This window comes from Amblyomma americanum, chromosome 2 (genome assembly GCF_052857255.1).
Source record: "Amblyomma americanum isolate KBUSLIRL-KWMA chromosome 2, ASM5285725v1, whole genome shotgun sequence".
NCBI lineage: Eukaryota > Metazoa > Arthropoda > Arachnida > Ixodida > Ixodidae > Amblyomma > Amblyomma americanum.
The window spans coordinates 10,357,692-10,373,558 of NC_135498.1; the positions used below are offsets into that span (position 1 = coordinate 10,357,692).

At 48.1% G+C, this 15,867-nt stretch overlaps 1 protein-coding gene and 1 long non-coding RNA gene across 2 annotated transcripts in view; one reads left to right on the forward strand and one right to left on the reverse strand.

Annotated features, from left to right (window-relative positions):
• The window catches only part of LOC144120546 (uncharacterized), a 135,410-nt gene that overhangs the window by 73,757 nt on the left and 45,786 nt on the right, over positions 1 to 15,867 (forward strand). The gene's annotated exons all lie outside the window — the stretch shown is intronic.
• The window catches only part of DAT (Sodium-dependent dopamine transporter), a 73,516-nt gene that overhangs the window by 41,726 nt on the left and 15,923 nt on the right, over positions 1 to 15,867 (reverse strand). Inside the window, exon 2 of the mRNA XM_077653071.1 lies at positions 4,743 to 4,877. Within this exon, the coding sequence (XP_077509197.1) occupies positions 4,743 to 4,877 (135 nt within the window). The remainder of the gene's footprint in view (positions 1 to 4,742; positions 4,878 to 15,867) is intronic.

Sequence of the window (15,867 nt, forward strand, 5' to 3'; positions counted from 1 at the left end):
GAAAGAAAACTCCGTGCGTGTCCTCTCGTTACGACGACTGATGGCGCCCTTGAGGTGTCGGTACTTTCGAATCAACCCGACAAAAAAATTTACTAGTGAACCAACATGACCGCATAGAGCACATAAGAGCCGGGTTTTTTAGTAAAGCCTTCAGTGGACAAGGCTTCCGTAAGGAAGCCGAAACGTCGTTTATTGACACAAGCCTTTGGTCGGCGATTCATGTATTTTTGTTTTCCTATGACGCTACTACCCGACCAGACGAGATTTCGTCCAACCTTAGACTTCAGCACATAATCGTGTTCCCGAGCATCAACTTGCCTTTCACACGGGGCCTTCCAGCCAATGGCGTCGACCGCGGCGTCATGAAAATCGTTCGACAGATAGCGAAGAAAGCGCGAGGAGGAAAGCGGAGGCGGAGGAGGAGCGGTAGCGTGAAGGCAGTTTACTACGTGGCGGCGACCAGCGGCGCCGTCGTCTGCTCCAACGTTTTTATGATGACGTCATCGGTAAGGTATGCATCGCCTGCCAGAGATGGCGCCAGAGTAGCGCGCGCTGAAAACGCGCTGGCCGTTCTCTCCAGACGAAGCTCATCGGCGGCGGAACGCTGTGCGCGCTGCCCGAGTCGAAACCTAGAGCCGCCTCCATTCGGTACTGGGGGTTCCGTATGCGGTCGCCTACGGTTCGACACACCCTGTCACGCCGCAATAGATAAGCCGTGTATGACGCCACATTGATTCAAAAATGAAGCGCTTAAGGGGATAAAATTTTCGAAGTTAACGCATTTTTAAAAAGTTAATTTCGAGCCGAAGTTTTGGGACAGAAGATTTTTTCAGCGTTTTCTGAGGCCTTGTAATAGCATTGTTTGCGTTAAAGTCGATAGCAGCCTTTGCGTTTTTTTTTAATTTAATTGCGAATATCTCGATTTCTGCGAAAACTGCCACATTGAGGGCCGTAAAAGATCATGTAGGCAGCGGCGCACGATGTTATGAAAATAACCAAATGGTCAAGGAATTTAATTAGTTTCAAATGTAAAAAAAAAGTCGAAAAAGTGTTTTTTGCAGTAGGGGAGAAATAAAAAAAAAGCGCGTCACAAGTTCTTTTTGTGACTGTCTTAATGATATTCATTTTTTTTCACCAATATCTATAATGCCAAAAAATTGGCAGGGCTCCTTTCGCGTGGAATGACTCAGTCCAGATCCTGACATTCCCTCTGTTCACTTTACTTCTCTAACATGCATTTATGTGGCTGCTGTACAAACACAAACAAATCACGCGAGAAAAAACATTCTTTCCTCTCATTCTTCAGATCCGAAGAGACTAGAAGACTGTCTGAGAGCGAATCAATCGTTGATCAGCGTATAGCAGTCTTCCGCGCAGTCCTCTCACTGAGACCGAGGAGGAAACGAAGAGAGGAGTTTGCCGCGTTTATTTCGCTCCACTCTCCGAGTGGGCAACCTAAGGTGCTCCCGACGAAATTCGATCACCGCATCACACCTTCATTCGTCGCTCATAGATAGTTAACCCTCCAAGTGTGAGGTCAAACACAGCGACAGAAGGCGAAGTAATAAAGTGGCACGAAGGAACAAATCTATTAGACTCGCACTCGGCTGGCTCTCTACCGTGGCTCGCTTATAGGTGTGCGTCGTAAGGATTATCACTCCATTGTGAAGCGGGGAAAATTCGTTTAAAAAATAGCTGCACGGTGCTGCTGTCACGGGCAAAAGCACAAGTAATAATGCAAAGCGGGCCACTCTGTGCCCTGCTATTGAACGGCTATAGTCAGTGAGAGGAGAAGCAAGGAGCTCGCGTGAAGACACGCGCGAGATGAAAGGGTGGGTATGCCTTGAAGGCGCGAGAACACTGGCTCTCTCTCTCTCTCTCTCTCTACAGAAAAAAATAATTACCAATCAGTAGGGGCAACAAAAGTAAAGCCAAGTTGGGGAGCTGCGGCTAGCTCTAAGAGCAGGGATCCTTCAACGCCGGGCACCGCCAGCCGGCGGATTATAGACGAGAGGGGATCGCCGGAAATTCATTTTCCGTCCTCCTCGCATTAGTGACGCCTCGAAGGTTCTTCTGTTTCCTTTGTGCACGCTCGTCGCAGGAGGCACAAAAAGTTGCCATAGATATCCATCCTGCTGCCCCTCCGGGAAGCCATTCCGGCCTCCTGGAAGCGACGAGGCATATAAGCACTCCTTCGATATTGTGCTCAGCGTTGTGAGTGGAAGAACCGGTCATAGCCGTGCTTTCTGATCGCCCCGCTAACCAAGACGTCAGCGAGGCGGCCTAAAAATGGCGGCCAGTATCTCTCGCTGTGCAGAGTTGGGAACGAACTGTGGCGTCAGAACAGTATTCTGAATGCAACCGTCCAGTTATAGGACAGCGCATCGGCTTTCATATCTGGGCACGTTACAAATGTGATTCTACGAGCTGCACTTTGGAATAGTACCACAGGTCTTCGAAAGTCAAGAAAACGTTTTGTTCTTAAAATTGGCCTGAAGTCAAGACCCTGATTTGCGCTACGTTATTAGGCTTGCCGACAATTTTGTCGCTTCGGATCACCCATTAGTCTAATATGAATGCGCTGGGAAAGTGAAAACCTGCATATTACCTCGGATCCTGGTCACCGGTCTACAAAAGACTTTCCGACTCTCGACGAGTCGCGGTAACGTGATGACACAGTGAGGCGCGATAACCTCCTGGTCCTGCGTATACGATATCGCTCGCAGTCCCGTTAGGTCTTGGCCCTGTTACAGTGGACTAGAAGAGACAATACAGCCCGCGGCCGCGACTACGCATTGGACGCATGACCCCGCCACTGGCGCTGGAGCCGCCCACTACCGAACGTGGTTTCCGTAGCGTTGCCGAGTTCGTCGGCAAACAGAAGTGTTAGCTAGCGTTGAACCCCGTGCGATGCATAAAACGACAGAATATTTGATTACTAATCCTTGAGCAACCATACATTTCTCGATGGAGCCCATTTTGCCACCGAAGCTGCTTTTTACGTCCTCGCAAACTGTTGCTCGGATCAAATTATAGGCTACATGTTGGCCTCATACGTCTCTTTTCTTTCTTTTTTTCAATGCAGACGTGCAGTTCAGGACTGGCACGCCACTCTTGCGTCATCACGTCGCGGTAGCACCTTTACCTCGGCATTGCTTTGCTTGATAGCCAATACGAATCGAAGCTAAAGTGATTAACAATATAAGCCTATCCAATTCTTTGAAAGAGAACACCACATGTATACGTTGTCGCCCATAGCGTACTCTGCACAAATGGCGGCTTCGGCAGGAGGATACATATATTTTCCATGATATATCCTGCACGCGCGCCCATGGAAACACGTTCGCTGCTTCTATTTAAATGTATTACGCCGCTATATGACACAAAGACCTGTGTGCGCGCTCGTTAGTACACAGCGCGCCGGTTCATGCTCTGTTCGCACCGCCCGTCAGTCCCCGCAGTTTACGCAACATGCTACCCCTTTGCCTGTCTGCTCTTCCTCATCCTCATTTTTTCGCTTGATTCCGTCGTACAGCACAATTGCACAAACGCACAAAAGCTAGCTGCGAGTATAACGAACCCTTTACCCTCAGCACCCTTCAGTGGACAAGAAATTTCTGAAAATGGTCAAACAAATTTTCTTTTTAGTCTAGACTTTCACGACGTTCCGCTTGCTTTCTTTCAAACTCAACAGAACCTATCTTCGCGTCTCATCTTTTTTTTTTCACAACGATGCGTTGCTCAATCATCTAGATTATTCTCTTTCGACGCTGGATGTCACAGTTCAGTTTGCAAACCGCAGGCACGTGCGTTTCGCGCCACTCAAACACATGAACCAGGAGTATGCAATAAGGACGCAGTAGTACATGAGCAGAAACCAGAGACAACAGATTATGGACCTGTTGTTTTCCACGCTGGTAACAAGCAGCTGGCACCTGTGCGCAGTCTCTGCTACTGTGCTTCGTGGAACCGCATCGGAAGCAACCTAGCTGTTCGTCTTGCCCCCGTGGACTCGTTTGTTAGGTGAAGGAGCACACTGGTAAAAGTCGATACATTTATTCCAGCATCTCTACCACACTGCGCTCGTGGAAACACGACAAGGGCGAGGCGAATGCGGGACGCGAGAGACATGAGCCGCAGAGAGAACAAAGATCCCCCATCCCTTGTCAGGCGCCTGACTGCTGTGTCAAGAACAGACTGGTGGCGGCCGACGTCTTTAGCACAAACAGCAGCGCAAAACACCACACCAGTCAGAAGATGCTGGAATAAATGTATCGACTTGGCAGCGTAATCTGTAAACCTGTGATATGCCTGACAATAGTCGGATATAACTTAAGTCTGCTGTGAATCTCCGCCCACATTTACTGCCGGCGCACAGAATTCCTCCACTACAAAAACGTACCCCATTGTTAAGACTTTTCTTGTCCCCTAAACAAGAAGCTAATCACGAGAAAAAATTATAACCTCTAGAATTTTGACACCTAGCTTGTTTAATAAAGTCAAACATTAAAAAGCTGATTTCGTTTACTTTTTGTGACTCGCTAGCTGAGTAATACAGTACTCCTCGGATCGTGGCCCAGTGTTAACTGCTGTTGTTTTAAGTTTTATCATACTATAGTCGATAGAGGATATTACACGAGCAGTGCTTTCGAGCATAACGCCGCAAGTGATGGCTTCATTGATAAGCATCCTTGAGGCATGCCGTGTGGTGGAGTGTACCCTCAGGGAATACAGTCACGTGCCTTTGAAGAGAGGCACCAGTCGGCCCCAGCAGGTGATGGCCCCCTTGCGGTGGTACTGGCCCAGGGCGAGCTCCATGAAGAACAGCGGGATGCCGCCCACCGCCAGCATGATCAGGTACGGCACCAGGAACGCCCCTGCACGAGCAGCACGCGTTGCGTCAGGCGCAGTAGCAGCCCTACGAGCGAAGAAAGACTGCCCTATTCGGACCCTAAAGACTGGAGTGAGCACGAAGTTCTCCAAGAAATATTGCTGCGCAGACACTCCGAACAAGGTTCCTTATTCTTTAACTTCAGTGCAGCGGTAAGCTGGACTAGTTGGTTGACGTTCATCTTGCAAGAAGAGGGGGGTACTGCGTTAAAAACACACAGACAAAAGACGAAGTGGACAGGGACGCGCGCAGACTCAGAATTAAAATTTAATTGGTGAAAGATGACACATATATACATCGAGCAAAAAGACAACATCATGCCCTGAGGTCATCCAAAAATACAGTAACGCTGCCGTCACAACCTTGCGACCAAAAAATTTCACCTGACAATCAGCAAGTACGACCGAAGGGTCTCTAACACAAACGCGGGTTTTTTTCCTGATAACATACGCCTTGAAAAGCTCTCGTGTGTGGCGGTCCCTATGAAGGTGTAGAATATTAGTTTTGTCAAGAAGCGGAAGGCATACCACCTTATACACCGAGAGTTGCCAACTTATGGCCAGCCTGGTGCACAAAATTCTGCTCAGCCTTGCGCAACCCGCCGCTGTCGAAAAAAATAAGCCGATCACGTGACCTTGTATGTCATTCTAGGTCACGTGGTCTTGTGGCATCATCACAACCTGCCCATCGGATTGTGAGCAAACTGATCGCTATGGCAGGCGGCAGTTAAATTAATGATTAGTCGCGAGAGGTTGCTCGGAAAGAGCAACCTGGGTCGCACAAGCCCCACCGATGGCAGCACCTGCCATCACAAAGCCGTGGCGCATCGCTTAACGATTGCGCTAGCAGTGGTATGAGGATTCTCATCTATGAATGTAAAGTGGAGAGTGACCAATTTCGCATATGGACCTCCTTCACCCCGCGACGTCACGAAGATGCGGTGGCGCTGATGTTAGCAGCGACTTTCGCATGGTAGGCAAAACAGGTTCCGCTTGCCCGTGCCTACCGCAGCTGCCGCAGCTACCGGCGGCTGCTTCAAGCCTGTGCACTGCAGAAGCAGCATGTATTGACCAGCTGCGTCACTGCTGGATCCGCGTAGTAGCATAAAAAATATTAAATTAGCCTCGATAGGTTTCTCGCGCATAAATGCCGCATTCGGAAACTGGCTAACAGGCATTGGGCCACGGTAGTAAAGCGCGAAGTCTGGGAGTCTATAGGCACTGCCACTCAATGCACTTAATAGCATGCAAGTTACTGCGTTCATTCACCTGAACTTCAGGATAGTAGGCTGATAATTGCTCAAGGAAAAAAAAAAGACATATGCAGCTGCACACGTACTTATCACCTTGAGCCGGAGTGCACGGGGCGCCGACAGGTTCACTCGCCCCCAAGGAATGCGTTTTTTTGTTAATAACATACCATGTTTTAATGGCGCGTTTTATGACATTTAATATTTACTTGAAAATGTTTCTTGATATGACAACGTAATTATTTCATTCGAGTAGAAAGAACTCTGTTAAGTTGTGTCAATCTTGCGCGGTCGCGTTGATGTGCTTAGAATAGCGTACCTTAAGTATGCTAAACGCCATATGCTTTTTCATTGCATCATGCATGTGTCATGTTTCATGAGGTAGTACATGATCGCGAAGCTTGTTTGGAAAGAAGCAGCCGCAGGCGTGCTACTAACAGACACGTGGCGAGATTGAGAGGGGACGCGGCAATGAAAAGTGTTTTCGTTATTCATGCATGTGATATGTAACTAAACTTGGTGCAAATATGAAATTCCTACGCTAGTTTCAGTAATTCCTTTTATTTATAGCTATACCTGGTGAAGTTCTGGGTAATTATAATTAACAGCGTCGTGAAGTCCCCCCAAGGTCTCAAATAATTGAGTAGATAGTGCGCAGTTTTTTTATGCCAGCATGTACATAAAGCCCTGTTCTGTACGATGACGCGATTAGTTCTTTTTCTATATGATCAGTACTTATGCATGCATAGTTACATGAAAACGTTTCTTACAATAACTAACAGTACTGCACGTGTAGGGAAAAAAAATCGAGAGATTTATTACGCTCCTCAACGTCTCAGGAATAGTTTGCGACAAATAGAATCATTTGATTTTCATGCGAACCACGAAGGTGAGTGATCCAGTCGCAGAAAATGTGAGAGGTCACGAAACGAACCTTAAAGTTTATTCCCTCGTTTATGGCATCTTCGCTTTCGCTTTGGTCAGAGAAATGCGGCACTGAAATCAAAAAAATTACCTAACAATTTTTGACGACCACACTTCTAAAAAGCGTAATTTATAAATTTGTACTCAATATTTTGCTATAATTTTTCGTCACGAAACTAGACTTCAGGGCTAGGAAAGAAAATATTTCTAGAAATCAAAAATGTTCACCAAATCGACCAGCTTAACAAGACAAGTCGGCCTGGCTGGTGCGTGGTCATGCGGCTAAAAACAGCGGTAAGCGAGACAGGAGATCAGGGACACGACGCTGTCCCCACTTTTCGCACAGCGCGACACGTACGTATGTCAGCAGACGATGAGCGCATGTCTGCTCCGACGAAACAAGGCCAGCGCTTCCCCTCACTATTTTCCTAGTGCAGAAGGCAAAACTAGTGCAGTGACACTAGTGCAGAGTGTCAAAACTTGTTTAATTCAATGCCTAGCGCATAAATAAACGGCAGGAACGCTTTCTACATGTTCACTACTAACCATATATACAATACAGTGGCAAACTATTTCTCTTTATAGGCCGCACGTGGCCAACGCGAGCTCGTGTACTTCGACAAATTACTAAGTTGGAAGCATCGATTCGCTATGATTCGCAGAAACTGGAATCGCGCCTACAAGCCTTGAAAACCCGCGCTCAACACCTATCCGCGACGCCACTCCCCGACCTTTTGCCTACCACGAGCTCGCTAGCGACTGCAGCGCCACATCGTTTGCTTACAAACATGCAGGAGGTCTCTATCTGCATTAACCCATGAACGCTAACGCGTCATACCCTTAAGGCGTAGCGTCATTGCCCCCCCCCCCCCTTTTTTTTTGTAGTGAACATGCAATGAGAACGAAGTATTTGAAGACTGAATATTTATCTATGGCAATTTTCCTGAACTAGAGTTCTTGCTGTTTTTCCTGATGTGGTCCCGGAAGCTACCTCGGCCGCGTCGATTCGGCATTGCCAGCGCTTCCCTCAGATATCAGTTTGCCCTGTCTTTCTTCTTATATGTCTCTGCTTCTTTAATGTATAAACATCGCAGTAACACAGCAACAACAATTCATAAAACTTCATAAAGGGCAATCTCACAAAAGACTGTGAACTACGCGCGCTAACTTATGTGGTTCCGATGCTTAAAGAGAGGGAGGCGTAAATAGCAGTATAGCCAGAGCAGCAATTGCTCGCAGTGAGTATTATTAGCGTTGCATGTCTGTAAGATAGCTCCGCAAGGCTTTCCTTGGCACCGGGCGTTTAAACCCTCCTCTCCTCGCTGACACCCCCTGGCGCGTCCGGATGCGTGAAAGCCGAGTCCGACAGCCGCGTCCATCATCTAATTCGGACAGAAAAGCGCCTCATTCCCGTCTTTCGACGGGCGCTCGCCGGGCCTCGTGCATGCAGGCAGCGCTCGGTGGCCGAAGCTCGGTGCGCCGGCGGAGTCCGTGAAGCAGCCTTATCCCACCGAATGCCTTCGGCGGACAATTGGGCGGTGAACGTCGGTCGGAGCGCCGAATCTGTGCCGTCGTGCTGGGCAGAGTGATCAGTCAAGCGAGACCAACGCGCTTGACGCGGGCGATCTGGGTCGCGGCCTTTGCGTGGCAGATGACAGAGCGGGCAAAAAACAAGCTCGTGTATTTATCTCGATCAAAACGGTAAATGGCGCCCGCTGGCCCGCTGTGCATCACTGTGTGCCGCGACCACAAAATGCGAGCAGCTGCTGGCGGAGAGATGAGAGACCTCTCATTCCTACGCAAATGTGTACCTATGTAGTGTGCAGCGAAACGGGGACATGGACGAGGCAGAGAACAGCGCATGCGCATGAACTGTTACCTGCCTTGTTACCGGCGCGGTTCAGATGTCCGCCGATATGAGAGACAGATACTGCGCCATTTCCTTTTCCCCAAAACTAATTATTATTATTACTATTCCGGAGTCCTCCACTACGGCACCTCTTCTTCTCTTCTTTCACTCCCTTCTTTATCCCTTCTCTTACGGCGCGGTTCAGGTGTCCGCTGAGATGTGAGACAGATACTGCGCCATTTCCTTTCCCCAAAAGCCATTTTCCAATTTTTTCGAGGTAGCGAATGTCCGGACCCCGTAGAGTATCTGTTACGGGTCCAATTGGACTTAATTTTGGAAATGTGGCGGAGAGTTTGAAGGATGCTTCACTCCCGCCACCGGTTGGCCCGGTATTGCACTACCTCCGGGATCGGCCTTGTGCGCGTCTTTAATTTCATTTCTCCATTCTGTCTGCTATCCTTTATTTCCGCTGCCCCAGCTCAGGTGATTCAGTATCGATGGCAGATGCCGGGGCTAGCAAATATCTTTTCCTTCCTTTTTACTATTATTTTAATAGAAAAACCACTACCACCACCAACATTTTTTCGCTACCCGCCGCGGTGGCTCAGTGGTTAGGGCGCTCGACTACTGATCCGGAGTTCCCGGGTTCGAACCCGACCGCGGCTGCTGCGTTTCGATGGAGGCAAAACGCTAAGGTGCCCGTGTGCTGTGCAATGTCAGTGCACGTTAAATATCCCCAGGTGGTCGAAATTATTGCGAAGCCCTCCACTACAGCACACTTCTCTTCCTTTCTTCTTTCAGTCCCTCCTTTATCCCTTCCCTTACAGCGCGGTTCAGGTGTCCGCCGATTTGTGAGACAGATACTGCGCCATTTCCTTTCCCCCAAAACCAGTTCTCGTTTTCATTTTTTTTTTCGCCACTACCAGCTGTTTCCGCAAGAAAAAATGCGGTACATCAAGGAGGTTTCCTTTTCGCGAATCCCTGAGGCTATAGGCTACAAGTCTCTCACTTCTAAACGGCGATCACGGAGTCCTTTTTGTTCTTGGCGTTATAAGTTCGAATTTATTGAAGGGAGAAATGGCTTCATTTTTATGTCCAAATTTCTCAGTGTTTTCTTCTTTTTATCCGCTGGACGAACATCAACGCAGCCAGAAAGAGCCGTATTTACTAGGATGAAAAATTGGACGAAGCTGTCCTCACTGTACACCTTTAAAGGCCTTTCCAATCCTTGGGCTTGTAGGCTTCATTATTCCCCTTTCGCACGGCCGGTTTCAACTGCCGATGAAGTCTGCGGAAGTTGAAAAACGGCTCACTTTGGACACCGAAATGCAGGAAGCGAGCCTAGACGTCGACACGATGACAGAACTGACATCCCACTACGTCGAAAGCTGGGGTCGAAGTCTAAGATTGCGGGGGTGAATACTTTTATCGGAAATAAAGGCGTTAAGTCCACGCTGAATTTACATGAACTCGGTGGCTCCAGTCTGTGTCCTCCAAATAACCTCATGGCCTCCTCTCCCTTAGGCTCTCCATTGTTACCGTTAAGTGAGCGCCTGACCTCTCTGGAATTAAAGCAAATGAGCTGAGCCGCAGCAGAGCATTGTGGTCGCTTGACCGAATCCCGACCGAGGCGGCTGCATTTCAACGGAGGCAAAACGTGAAAATGACCGTGTGCTGTGCGATGTCAGTGCACGTTAAATTAAATATCTCCAGGTGGTCTAAATTACTCCGGAGTCGTCCACAGCGACGTCCTTCATAGCGCATATGCCGCTTACGGACGTTAAACGCACATTCCGCCACCGCCTGGTCAAGCCCACAAGGCTATACATAGTACTTGAATACATCAAGCTGTGACGAAGCCCTCCTCACACAAGAAGCAACGTTACTCTCAAGTGCATGACAGCAACCCCCCCCCAACTCGAGTCTCCATCCCCCACGCCTGCATCCTCCAAAGAATACAGCTCAACAGACTCCTCTCTGAAACTCGACCCAACCTGTCCTAACTGCCCGTACGCCAGCCTCCAACACTCCCTCTTGCAAAGCCACTCTCCAGTCTTCCACAACCCCCTTATCAGTGCGTGTGTACGGGTGCTCAACTGACTGATAAACTACCACGGCAGGGAAACGACGCTTACCCCGCCGCAGAATGAAGTGATCCTCTCTCTGTCTTCGAATTTCCTGTTCAGGAAGCTGGCGCAATCTAATTTGCACAACGTATTTCTTGAACTTTTTTCGTCGGGAAATTGGGCGTCAGTGCGGTTTTCCAGCCCACCCCTTTTAAAAATGGTCTATGGACAGTTCATAGACTCTATTTCCTTGCTAAAGATATTTATTTTGTCTATTCATAGTCAATACACTGTCTATAGATAAAAGTATACTAAAAATTGGCAGTGGTTTAGCTCTGGTTAAACCTTAAGTGACGCGATAGCTACAGCTGGCCGAGTGGAACTTGCTCAGTTGAACTGCGAAGTCAGTCTTTCGCCGCTCCGTTTCGCTGGGCGTTCCTTCATCTTCGTCCCACTTGACACAGCGCATGCGCACAGCTGTGGCAGCTCGGTTTCGCCAGCACGCCGCGCCGCCGGCAGCAGCTGCTTCTCTGCGCCACGTGGCTGGTCACGTGAACAACCACGTCACCAGCCCCGGCGCCGCGCCGCCGGCAGCTGCTCCGCACCACGAGACCAACCACGTGACAGCGTGGTGGCGCAGCCACGCTGAAGTCTCGAAATTCGATTCAATTCAATTCTTTATTCACCAGAAAACTGGACGGTCTCCAGGGCTAAAAGTTGCTGCCTACAACTTAACTGGGGCCCTGGAGCCGTTTACAAAGCGGCAGCAGACATTGGTGGCAGAGTACGCTAACATTAATTACACACTGAGTAGCAGAAGGCATCAGAAAATACCTGCTGCAAGATTTATCACAATAGATTCTTATCAATTACAATTGAGAAAAGTGTACTCGTAGCTCTTCTGGGGATTTGAAGGCTACCTGTTTGTGTTGATTTACCGTTGAATTGCAAAGCCAGTCTTTCGCCGCTTCGTAATGATGATGATGATGATGATGATGCTGTCCTCGGGCTGAATGGCACGTACCCACGGCGGGGATTGTCCATGTGCATTTCTGATACAAACGCACACATGGGTAAGGAGTGGAGTAATTGGATAATTTTGTGAAGAAGACTCGAATTTGGATTAAAAGATGAGGATCGGAATAGAAAGAGGTAGCCCCAGTCGAGCGAGGCGGATCTCCAAGTATGTTCTATGGAGAGAAGCGAACCGCCGGCAAAAGAGGAAAGTGATCTATTGACTCAATTTTGCCACAAAACTCACAGAGGTTGGCCAGCGATGACCCTGATCGACATAAATAGAGATTTAGTTGCGGTATTCTGCAGCGCAAGAGGGTCATGGACACCTCACATTTCCTTGAACTGCACATCCGCACACTCCAAGGAAATGCCAGGTGTTGAAAATCACCACTCCGTTTCGCTGGGCGTTCCTTCTTCACCTTCGTCCCACTTGACACGGCGCATGCGCACAGTTGTCGCAGCCCTGTTTCGTCGGCGCGCCCCGCCGCCGGCAGCAGCAGCTGCTCCGCACCACGTGACTAACCACGTGGCTCGTCACGTGACCAACCACGTGACGAGCCACGGCGCTGTGTCGCCGGCAGCTGCTACGCACCACGTGACCAACCACCTGACAGCGTGGCGGCGCAGCCACAGGGTGACGGCGCCGCCACCGCCACGCTGAAGGCTCAAAATTCTACCGTAATGTAGCTATCGCTACAAATAAAAAAAAAAGCGACCTGCGCCGCGAGCTCCCAACGAAGTTTCAGGATCACGACTCCGGGACCGGCGTTTGATGGATTTAGCTACGACGCTCTTGTTGTTCTTGTTCTCTTTTGCCGCAGCTGCATGACCGCCTCGAAGTCCGTAAGTTCACAGGAAGGAACTTGGAAAGACCACGACGCTCTGAACTATTTCTCTTATCTTTGAGGGACGATTGATCGATCTGTTGTGTAGCGAGGACGGCCAGAAAACACGACGCAGCAACAATGCCAGGCTATGCCTATAGCATTTCTATACTGTTTTGTTGTCGTCAGCGCTCTTCCAGGAAATGATCTAAAGAACGTAAATGCTTACGCATGGAAATTAGCTCTGCATAGACACTGAGGAAATGAGAAGAGCACGAATGAACTAGCTGGATAAAGATTAAGTCGAAGCCTGCCCTCCTTTCATCTCCTCACAAATACCTAACAGTTAATGTGATTGCATCAAGACTGCCCTCAACTTTCGTAAATTTGCTCGCTTGCACAAGGACATCCTGTTATATCTCCTGGTAATCGCTTATCACACCGCGTCAGTCGTTCAGAGGCAGTCTACCTCATGTGAGTAATATACTATGCATTCCACATAAATTCATTTTTTATTCTGACAGCCAGCGAGTGCCGCAGATGTCGTGCTTCTCCAGTCTTTCCCAACTAGAATTATTGATCAAAGAAGTAACAATTCGGCTTCAAGGTAAATAAACAACTATGACTCGCAACAGATTGATAGGCTGAGGTCGCACAGAACAGAACACATTAACCTGCAAGCTGTGTCTTTGTCATCTTTGTTTGTCGAGGTCTATGCAATGACCAGCAGTTGTCGTATAGACACCCAGGCATTCTGTGTTCAGAAGGCGGCTTGTACATGGGAAAAGAGAAACAGTTTTGTTTAGCAGCCGTGAAACCGAATTCAATTGCAAAAGTCCATACAAGAAAAAAAAAGTTACTCTGCACGTGGTGACTGACGGAGGCAGATTAATCACTTGCACGTTAAATTTCCTGCAATATTTTTAAGAAAACTGCACAATGTCGGAATTTTTATTTCTATTTAGCGATCAGCGTCGCGACGAAAACCGATGTGCAAACTCTGTGAACTGCACCTGTCATTTTGTCCGCTTGTTATGCTGTACGGTAGCGTTACGAATCTGCAAGATTCTAAGACTGAAGTTTAAAGTCATCCATGCTCTGTCAATATGTCACAAAAAAAATGGAGCCATGAATAAAATTCCTGCTTGCATTAGCCCCTTCATTTTGGCAGTTTTTTCGAGATCAATGAATCTTTTGTAAATTTTCGTCTTGGATGCTTAAAAAAGCGTTTCTGCGTCCTATTATTATTATTATTATTATTATTATTATTATTATTATTATTATTATTATTATTATTATTATTATTATTATTATTATTATTATTATTATTATTATTATTATTATTATTATTCCACGCATTTTAAATCGAAAATGAAAGCTTGGCCGGTGCTAAGGCTCCCGCTTAAATACCACTTATCCCAGCAGTTTTTTAGTCCCAATGAAACCAACTGAGGCCTCCTGAGAGTCGCGTGGCCTAGTCTGTTGTATTTTTTGTTGAGTCGAGTTCAAGTGTTGAATGCTACAGGTTGGGTTAGCCTGGCTTTATCGGCCGGCAATTGCTCCACCGTGGCGTCCCTTCTATGTTCATAATGTCCTAAAACCTGTCGCATCTACCCCACTACGCGCACAGTCTCTTACAATAGCACACATTCCTCTCCCGCAATCACCATCTATGCACACAATCACTCCACACAGTCCACATCACAGTCCACTCCAGAAGTCACCATCTATGCACATATTCAGTCACAGTAGAACATAGGTCATTGCAGTGCCACAGTCTATACACACATTCACTCACAGTATAACGTAGTCCACTCCAGAGACGCCGTCTACGCACACATTCAATCACAGAAGGACATAGTCCGTTCCTGCTGTCACCATTTAGAACCAAGATCCGTGTCCTGCAGAAATGTTAAAAGAAGGCGTGCAGCCTCCCTTCTGCATGTCTGGTTTCCACTCGGGTAGACAATGTTCTGGCAATGGTGCAGCACTCCAAGCGAAGCAGCGCGACTCAGTGGAGCCCTGGACTAGGGGCCCAACCATGCTTTGAAGGTCAAGAGTCTGCAGCGATGAAGACGAAGACCGAACGCTGAACCCTTAATATACCAAATAAAGTTTCTTTTTCTCTCTCTCTCTGAACTGTACTGTGAATAGCTCCTGTCTTCTTGAAGGAAGCGAACATCACATACCTTTCTGCGTTGTATTTTGGGCAGTACATAATATAATGTTCGATATCCCCGCACACACCACACAAAGAACAGAGCGGAGACGATGCTATGCCCGTATTGTGCATCCAGGCAGGAGTGCGAGCAGAGGCCGCGCGAATTCGATGTAGTAGAGTCGCCTGAGACCCTCTCAGTCCCTTGGTCACACATTTTTTGTTCTCCAAAGTTAATAACTGAGTAAAGAACACTTCAGCTAACTTTTGAATTATTGGCTTCAGGAATAAAGAGCTAATTCAGAAGTTGTAAATCGTCTTGAAGAACACCTGGCTGAAACGTTTGCACAAGGTAGAATTTACTGAAAGATGCTGTTTCTACTAGACTTAAAGAGATGGCTCGCAGAATGCAAAGGCTTCCACATGACAGGGGTGCTGATGCTTCAGCGTTCCAAGATAACAAAATCCACTTTTCCCTGCAGCACTGTCCCCGAAGGGGCTTTGCGCGTGCACTGGGCGAGAGATGCGCCAGCAGCTGTCACGTGGTCGCTTTCATACAAGGCCGGTAAATAAAGTTGCATAAGGAGGAAGCTCCATGTGCGCGAAAATGTGAGCAACGCGACGAGGCGGAGCCTCGAAGACCGCGAAAACGCTAGCGAATACTGCGCGGCGCAAAAACCTTTTTTGAGTCGTCGCGGTGATCCGGAGTTCCTGGGTTCGAACCCGACCGCGGCGGATGCGTTTTTATGGATGCAAAACGCAAAGGCGCCCGTGTGCTGTGCGATGTCAGTGCACGTTAAAGATCGCCAGGTGGTCGAAATTATTCCGGAGCCCTCCCCTACGGCACCTCTTTCTTCATTTCTTCTTTAACTCCCTCCCTTATCCATTC